The 9,974-nt window shown below is 39.9% G+C and overlaps 1 protein-coding gene across 1 annotated transcript; it reads right to left on the minus strand.

Annotated features, from left to right (window-relative positions):
* Positions 1–8,273: 8,273 nt before the first annotated feature.
* On the minus strand, positions 8,274–9,215 carry LOC100756155 (olfactory receptor 2A1/2A42). The gene has a single exon (XM_035451760.1). It carries the CDS (start codon positions 9,213–9,215, stop codon positions 8,274–8,276), a length of 942 nt encoding a protein of 313 aa, XP_035307651.1.
* Between the last annotated feature and the right edge of the window lie 759 nt (positions 9,216–9,974).

Consider the following 9,974-nt stretch of genomic DNA (forward strand, 5'->3'; position numbering starts at 1 on the left):
ATTCTAAATCTTTCTAAAGAATGTTCAAACGGCCCAAGTTATTTTATCTGATGCTCATTTTCAGCTCATTTAAGGGAATAACACTCTGTTACACACTGGCTACCAAAACAATTAGGTGAAACCCTTCATTTGTAAAGGATACTCTTAACTTCTTCAGTATCTTTTTTTATTTGTTTGCCTCAGTTTCTTTTGGGACTGGGTCTCTGTGTAACCCTGTGTAGTTGGTTTTTTCCTTTTTTTCCTCTTTTGCTCTTACTCTTTGTGGGGGAGCCCACCACCCAGCTTTTATTTAAGTCACATGGAGGCTAATTTTACTTATGAATTCCTGGTATTAGCTTGGCTTTTTTTCTTAAATTATCTTGTGTACCTTTTGCCTCTGGGCTTTTACTTTTCTCTATTTCTGTTTTCTTTCTTTCTTTCTTTCTTTCTTTCTTTCTTTCCTTCTTTCTTTTTTTTTTTTACTTCTTACTTGGTGACTTGCTGTGTAGCTGGGTGGCTGGTCCCTGGAGTCCTACTTCTTCTTTTACTCTATTTTGCTCCTCTAACTTCTCTTCTCAGGTTTTTCCTATTTATCCTCTCTGCCTGATAGCCATCATTAAACAAATTTGTATCATTATACAAATATTCCACAGCATAAGAAAATGTAACACATCTTAAATTAATATCTCACAATAACCCTGACTGTACTGGAACTCACTATGTAAAACAGCTTGGCCTTAAACTCACAGAGATTTACCTGCCTCTGCCTACCAAGTTCTGAGATTAAAGACATGTGCCCCCACTCCGGACTGTATATGGGGTTTAAAATTCTTCTCTCTCCTTGTTCCTATAGCCCTTGTTTTAAATCTGTTCCTTCACTTCATCCAACAGATAAACCCTATAATGTGTAAGTAATTTTCATTTGAAATTGTTAAGTACCAAATAATTCCTGAATTGGTCAAGTGTAATTGTGGGAACTGTTAGGTATATGATGTGTGTGTGGGTCATTGTGTTTGGAGTTAGCTTCTTTTTCTTCTGAATCTTATGTGGCATGTCAGGTCATTTAATTAGATGAAAGAGATTGATGAGCAGATACAAATACAGAGACTCAGAGAATGAACTAAAATATTATTTAATTTCACAGCTAATCAATTAAACCAGAAAGGAAAATTGTGCCTTATAAAACCTCATCTCCTAGAAAGCCAAGGAATGCAATGTTATTAAACCTGCAGGTTAGGGGGTGCTTATGATCCTATGTCACAGGTAAGAACAGACAGTGAACATTCCTGGATTTAGAAAATAATTGGGAGAAAGATTAAAAGGAACTACAGAGGCTTGTGGTCCCAACATCACAGCAACTGAGAATGATTTTCTTTGCACCATGCCCTCCCGAGAGCACCCTGGACCTCAGCATTCCTCAGGGGGTTCAGCATGGGGTTGAGAAAACTGTAAAACTGTAAAAAGATTTTCTGCTGCTCCTCAGGGTGCTGGGACTTGGGGGCCGTTTACAAGATGATGGCACTGCCCAAGAGGAGCCCAACCACACAGAGGTAGGAGGAATGGGTAGAGGAAGCCTTTCTGTGGCCCTGCCCTTTGACAGAAAGTCTTCTAAGTAATATATATTTAAAATTACATACAATGATTTAATAGCAGGACAATAATAAATTTGTAGTTGACAAACTATCTGAATTAAATACATGAGGCACAGAAAAAGTCTGGGTTGTGATTTTTTTCATAACAAAACTGAAATACAGATAACATCTGTGATATATTAGGACTCCTTTGCTATAGTAGCCCCTACTATTTGATATAAAGCTATAGTAGCCTACTATTTGATGTAAAGCTGGGGAGCAGGTTTGCTTGTTTTCTATATCTGGCAATTGATATACATATATATTTTAATGGCACATAAATGAATAAATGCAAAAAACCAATAAACCACTAGCTATTGTTGTCTTTTTTTATTTTGAAACAGGGCTTCTCTGTGTAGCCTTGGCTATCCTAGAAGTAGCTCTGTAGACCAGGTTGGCCTCAAACTCACAGAGATCTGCCTGCCTCTGCCTCCAGAGTGCTGGGATTAAAAGCGTGTGCCAACACTTCCTGGCACTATTGTTGTCTTAAGACGTCTGGTTTGTTTTAGAATAAAGTCTCCTCTAATGTGAGTTCACCCCTTATCCCACAGGAAATGAGTCCTACAATACATAAAAAGCCCTTCGCTGTGATTTATATTAAAGCAAGATCTTTAAAATGGGATAAGATTGCTTGAAGGGTTCACAAAGTGTTGAACACTTGAATTTCATATATGTTAATCTTTATAATCTTTTTCATTTGACAGTTATGCAATGTATCTAATGTTAATTAAAATAGCCAAGTAGAAACCAAGCATTAAATTTCCAGGGATCATAAAGACTTTACATTAAAATATGTTCCTATTCCCAGTGTAAATTGAAAGAATTATTATGATGATATGCATTAATCTATGAATGTATGACTTCAGAAACTAAAAATTGTCGAACTATGATGGTTTAATAAATGATCTGGTTACTCTAAAGTTCTAAAGAAAATATCTCAGAAGGAAGGCATTTCTTTATAAGTAAAGAATATGTCAGAACTTGATATATATCATATTTTAAAAAGTAAGTCTTAACTTTGATAAACTATCCATTTCTTTTCCATAGTAGCAAGCCTAGGTAAAGCAACATTCAAAAAACCATCTTGTTTTTCCTCCATTGCTCATCTCAAATGAAGGGGGTTTACTTGTAACTACCAAGGAGGAAGAATTACTTTTCTTTCTTTTATGATAGAAAGACTTTGCCAGGTTATCTTATAGGGTGAGGATTGATGAGACAATGGTTTTCTAGGTGCAGACACTATCATGGGCCAGGAATAACTGAAAGTCAGTTTTGCAGGATTGACTAATCTTTGAATCCTCATTAATCATCTAGTTCATGCTTCATAGGTACTCAGCACTGTAGGAATGCAAAGTATGACAAACTGATGTGTGGTGATATAGTGTTTATGATTTATTAAAGCCACTGGAGATCAAAATACCAAAACAACTATACTAGTTAGCCATAGAAGCCAGGCACACACACCTTTAATCCCAGGACTCAAGACAAAGGCAGATGGATCTCTCTGAGTTCAAGGCCACCCAGGGTCACACAAGATTGAATCAGTCTAAAAGAGTAACAGAGTTCACGGCTTTAATCCCAGCACTAGAGAGGTATAAAACATAGGAGCATGGTCTTCAGTAGTGAGTTTCGGGATTCTTCTCCAGCCTCACTGAGGAGAGGCAGCTCTCTGAGGCTTGGTGAGAACTCATGAAGACAGGATCGGCCCTTTCAGCCTGAGGTAGAGGAAAGAACTAGTAACTGGCTGCTTTGCTTCTCTGATCTCCAGCTTGAACCTTGAATCCCAATATCTCTTTCTGGGTCTTTTTTCCATTTTTTAAAATTTCATTTTACGTTCCAACCACAGTTCTCCCTCCCACCCCTTCTCTCGCCACTCCTTGCCTCTTCCCACTATCCCCTCACCTCCCTCCTAGCCCACCTCCAGTCTACTTCTCACGGGTAAGAGCTCCCACTGAGCAGTCAACATAGTCTGACACAATAGGTTGGGGCAGGGCCAAGCCCCTCTCCCATGCTTTAAGGCAGAGCACGGCATCCCACTTGGGTAGTGGTCTCTAACAAGCTAGCTCATGTACCAGAATTGTATCATGGTCCTACTGCCACTGAGCACGCATTGATGATTCTAGTGTTATAAAGATGATGGAAAAATCTTGTGCTTCAGAGCCAAGAGAAGAACCAAATAAAATGTAAGCATTCTATATAAAAACTAACTAAGCAGAAGACTTAGTAGTTATTGTGTGTATCAGTCTTCTCCCACTTTGTTACATCACTGACACGTTGGTGCTCTCCCATATTCTTCCTAGCTACACCTCAAAATTCATCCTCTAGGCTCCCAAAAATATACCATGTATGCTTACTTACTGATTACTTCCAGGTACCTGTGTATGTCTTTAAAGTTAAATGAGAGGTAAGTGTAACACACGAGCTTAATGTGCAATTGGCTTTATCATCCAATGCAGGAAACAAGTCTTCATAATCTTAGCATGTGTTTTGACAGCACTGACAAGAATTAAATGGAACCTTCATACTGCAACCAGTATGTGTTAATGTCAATGAAATAGAACACCCCCCCATAACATATTCCATTGTCACTTCTGTTAAGTAGGAAAATTATTCCACGTTTCATTTAAACCCATGATATGGAAATAACTATTTGCATAGAATGTGAATGAGCATGTGTACTTAGCATTCAGAGAGACAATCCACTTCTCATCATGATGCAGAAATGAAGTGTGGCAATTACAGGGAGAGCTAAGCAAAGACAAGATGGCTCAAGCTGCCTGGGAGGAATTTGTGGTGGACTAAATTTACACAACCTTACTGGCTCACACATTAACACACAAGGATATCAGAAGGGGAAGCAGCTGGAGGCTGGCATGGGATCCTATTCCTGCAGAATTTCTGGGGAACTGTAGAGCACTCATGTCTGAGGCTGCTTAAAATGCAGCAAAATGCTTAGGAAAGGAGATTTTATTCTTTGAGGGCTCAGCCTAGTTGGATGCTCTTGAGTCTTCTAGGAAGGGCAGGGACATGAGACATCATGCATGTCTACCTCTGTGGGAAGCAGAGACAAAGAAATGTTATCTTTTTATTGTTCTCATTCTCAACAGGACACACACTTAAGAATCACAGAAGAAGAAGAAGAAGAAGAAGAAGAAGAAGAAGAAGAAGAAGAAGAAGAAGAAGAAGAAGAAGAAGAAGAAGAAGAAGTACATCCCCGAGACAACCACCATCAGAGTCCCTGAATATTGGCATTGGTTTATCTCGTAATTCCTACTGCATTGTCTTCACCTCTGGATGGTTCTGATGAATTTGTCAAGAAGTAGAACCAGGGAGTGAACTCCTGGAATCCATTCAGAGGCTCAGCCTCACCGAGATGGAATCTGGATCCCCTGGTCTGTAGTAGAAGTGAGAAGTAAGGACTTTGAAATCTGTGATTGAAAGTCACAATCCAAGTTGTGGACACACTTTGGGAACTTCATAGGAAGGCAGAGTCTCGAGGATTGGGAGTTCAAAAAAAGACCAAGGTCTCTCAGAATGGCCTTTTGGGTCATGTCGTAAGGTACAAACTACAAATGAAGATCATTTATTAGAAGTACTCTCTTGGCTTCATCTTGTAAGATAAAGATGTCTTGATTTAGAGACTATCCCTTCCTGGGGAGACAGAAGCCTCTACAGTATGGTTTCACTTATGTTTTGCTACATAAAACCATTGTCACTTTTATCTATATTTCTTTCTGATATTAGAAATTGGAGAGATGGTTATTCTACTTGAAGGCACTCCAAGATTTATAAATCAATGAATTAATTGCGTTTGTAATTATAGTTGTCTGGAGTTTGGACATAAACTCAAGGGAGAATTTTTGTGTTTCCCACATTTGCAGGACATGTTCACATCTGCTATGAGTATGTATTTGTGATGAAAATACCCCCCACCACTATTTTGTTTGTTTTTCAAGATAGGGTTTGTCTGTGTAGCCCTGGCTGTCCTTGGAACTCCCTCTGTAGACCAGGGTGGCCTTGAACTCAGAAATCTGTCTGCTCTGTCTCCTGAGTGCTGGGATTAAGGGTGTGCACCACCATTATCTAGCTGAAAATAAACACATTTAAATTTTTTATAAACACATTTTTTAAAGGAAGCCCAAAGCATTGTTCCTTGTATGAAACACGTTTGTGGGATACAGTCTTTATAGCTTTCATCTTCTTTTGTGTTGACATGAACTACAACTAATGTAAGTAAAACTTTTCTGACAATTACAAATTTTAGGACATTTAAAAAATTGGAAGTCAGCTGGGCATTGGTGGCACACGCCTTTAATCCCAGCACTTGGGAGGCAGAGGCAGGCAGATCTCTGTGATTTCGAGCCAGCCCAGTCTCCAGAGCAAGTGCCAGGATAGACTCCAAAGCTACACAGAGACACCCTGTCTCGAAAAACCAAAAAAAAAAAAAAAAAAAAAATGGAAGTCAGTGTGGCACTTCCTCAGAAAGCTGGGAATAGATCTACCTCAAGATCCATCTTGGAGATATACCCAAAGGATGCTCATTATATGGTAGAGACACTTGCTCAACCATACTCATTGCTACTGTATCCATAATAGCCAGGAATGGAAACAACCTAGATGTCTTTCAACAGATGAATGGATAAAGAAAATGTGGTGCATTCACATAATGGAATACTACTCAGCTGTTTAAAAAATGAAAAAATAAAATTCACAGGTAAAATGATAGGAAAAAATTCTGAGTGAGGTAACCCAAACCCAGAAAGACAAATGTTACCAGAATTTATTTGCTTATATGTGGGAATTAGCTGTTAAGTCAATAAGCATGGTACAATCTGTAGAACCACAGAGGCTAACTATAGAGTTAAGGACTAAGGGAGGACTAATCAGGGAGAGAGAGGGAACAGGGAATAAGGAGAGAGACATCTAAAATCAAGGGTTGTCTGAGGGGTAGTATGGAAATATAGTACAGTAGAAGCTTTATTTACATTATATATGAAAGTGATCTGAATGACATCACCAAATAATGTTGGAGAAAGAGCCCCAACGGGCCATCTCTTTTCACCAAATGACACTTCCAGTACCAGGAATAGGTTACAGCTAATTGAGTTTTTGGGCAAAGGGATCCTATGGGAATTTCCAAGCAATCCAAGGTGTTCCCAATGCTATAGGTCGATTTCCACAAACTTAAGGTAAGGGCCCATTGCTGAAGACATAACCTACATAAATCACTGAACATGGAGATATTGAGCTGTTGCCTACATACAACCTTCACCCCTACATTCTAGTGTCTTTGGTATAGGAAGGTATTCTACACATTACCAAAGGAGAAATGTAAACACCAACCTAGTTACAAACACTTCACGCTACAATGGTCCTGCCTGAAAGATATGCTAGTGCAATGGTGTCATAAACCGTGTGGGAATAACCAACCAATACATGGTGTGACTTAAAGATCATTCCACCAAATGGAACCATACCCAACGCTGCTTTGGAAACTTAGAGTACAAGACTAGATAGCTCAGGGACATAGGATAAAATCAAATACTGTTCTCCTAAGGAAATGCAGCAATAAAATGACTTCTAATGACATTCTTCTATACACATAGATCAGTGCCTTGCTTTGCAATCATCAGAGAAGCTTCCTCCTGCAGCAGATGGGAAGAAATACAGAGACTTACAGCCAGACATGGTGCAGAGGGAGAGACCTTGAAATGCTCAGCCCTAAGTGGGTTCTAGCAAATCTCTCCCTGCAGGATTCAGGGAACCCTGCAGAAGAGAAGATGGAAAGAGTACAAGAGCCAGAGGAGATGAAGACACTAAGAAAGCAAGGGCCTCTAAACACTCAAGACAGATGCACATATGAGCTCACAGAGACTGCGACAGCATGCAGAGGTCCTGCATGGGTCTGCAGCAGATGGGTCCCTAGAGCTGAAAGGAGACTTGTCCCAGTACCTAACATGGAAGCTATCTCCAATTCATAAACACTTGCAAATGAAAATTTAGTTTTCTTGAAGGGAGTTTCACTGGGGAAACAAACTACTCCTAAGGGTAGACCACATGCCCAGTTTAGGTGGGCAATAGAAAATGAACCCAGCAGCCTATTTGGAGTTTCCTTGTCTTACCATGTCAAATTAGGGCTCGCTCTTTCTCTCTCTCTCCTGTCTGTCTTTCTTTCTTTTTTATTTTTATCTTTTATCTTTAATTTTTTGCTTCTCTCTCTCTCTCTTACCCTCCAGGTCCTTTGCATATATATTATAGCTTTAGTTTTGTATTTTAATGTGATTCCTTTGTGTGCAAATGATTGGTCACTGGCTTTCAATGTAGTTTGCTTTCTTCTTAAACTTATGGCACAAGCAATTTGTGAGGCTATGTAATCAGAATTTTGATAGCATTTACTCTATTTTTTGAGACCCAGATAATGAAATATTATTTAATTCTATAGCCAATAAATTCAACTAAAAATAAAACAACTATGTCTGATAAAACCTCATTTCGTAGAAAGCCAAGGATACACCACATGTAATATTTTTCTTACAAATTAAGAGAAAAGGTGTGGTGTTATATTACTAGACACAGATAAGAAGGCAATAGTGAACTTTTCTGGATTTAGGAGATAATTGGGATAAAGATTAGAGGAAATTACTGAGACTTGCAGTCCAACCATCACACCACTTGAGAATGAGTTTCTTTGCACAGAACCCTTCTCAGGGCACCCTTGACCTCAGCATTCCTCAGGCTGTAGATCAAGGGGTTCAGCATGGGGTTGAAAAAACTGTAAAACAGGAAAAGGATCTTCTGCTGCTCCTCGGGGTGCTGAGACTTGGGGGCCATGTACATGACAATGGCACTGCCAAAGAAGAGCCCAACCACACAGAGGTGGGAGGAGCAGGTGGAGAAGGCCTTTCTGCGGCCTTCCCCTGACTGGATCCTCAGGATGGCCACCAGGATGCGTGTGTAGGAGACCAGTACAAAACACAGGGGTCCCACTAATATGAACACACAAGCTGCAAAGATGACGACCTGATTGAGGGTTGTGTCAGCACAGGCCAGCTTGAGGACAGACAGGATTTCACAGAAGAAGTGATTGATTTGATGGGGCCCACAGAAGGGCAGCCTCAGGATGAGGACCAAATGGACCAGAGCCAGGAGGAAGCTAAATATCCAGGAACCAGCAGCCAGGATAGTACACACTCGCCAGCTCATGATGACAGTGTAGTGTAGGGGGTGGCAGATGGCCACAAACCGATCATAGGACATCACCACAAGGAGGACACATTCTGTGTGTGCGAAAGCCAAGAAGAGAAAGGTCTGTGTCATGCAGCCAGCAAAGGAGATGGGCTTGGTCTCATCCAAGAGGTTCACCAGTGTCTGTGGCACAGTGTTGCAGGCATAGGCCATATCGACAATGGCCAGGTGGGAGAGGAAGAAGTACATGGGTGTGTGGAGTCTGGAGTCCAGGCAGATTATTCCAAGGATGGTCCCGTTCCCCAACAGCGTGAATGTATAGAAGACAGAGAAAAGTAGAAAAAGGACGAGATGAATCCTTGGGCCAAGACAGAATCCCAGCAGGATGAACTCTGTGACTAGTGTCTGATTTTCCTCCATTTCTCTGTGAAGGAGAGATAGAGAGTACTAGGAGATGCAATTATATTAAAATATCTGTGTTTTTTTATATTTCATCAGTATTTTTGGTATAGAATACTTTTGAAATATACTCTTAGAAACTTATTCAAGTAAAGTAATAAAACATCAAATATCAAATTGTTCACCCATCTGCTCAAGTTTCTCTGTTGGCATTCAAGTTTCAGAAGGGAAACATGTCAGCCATTACTGACCTAGAACCATTGACACTGATGTGATTAAGAACTACCAACCTCTATGTACAAAAGTATCATGAAATAGAGTGCTTCAGAGTTCCTCTCTCTCTCTCTCTCTCTCTCTCTCTCTCTCTCTCTCTCTCTCTCTCTTTATAGTGACTTTTTTAAAATTTAAATTAGAAACAAGCATGTTTTACATGTCAATCCCAGTTCCCTCTCCCTCTCCTCCTCCCCTGCAGAGTTTCCTGTGTGCCACTTTGTTAGTGAGTTACTGGGCCATAAAACAATACTCCAGCTTTTTGGAAGAATAGTGTCAGGGAAAAAAATAGAGAATGTAGATTGCATTGCGTGGTAGGAGTCAGATTGTTGCTACAAAATTTTATATAGTTATTTACAAATATTTAACTTGTAGCTGCAATATAGAGGCTGTTTTTGATTGGCAAGAATAATTGGGGTAGAAGGTGAAGTTCCGCACAGCACATACTTGAAATGCTAGCAAGGAGGAAGTTGGTAGTAGAACTCGTATCCACTTCTGTATGAAGTTATT

The sequence above is a fragment of the Cricetulus griseus genome (genome assembly GCF_003668045.3).
Source record: "Cricetulus griseus strain 17A/GY chromosome 1 unlocalized genomic scaffold, alternate assembly CriGri-PICRH-1.0 chr1_0, whole genome shotgun sequence".
Taxonomy (NCBI): domain Eukaryota; kingdom Metazoa; phylum Chordata; class Mammalia; order Rodentia; family Cricetidae; genus Cricetulus; species Cricetulus griseus.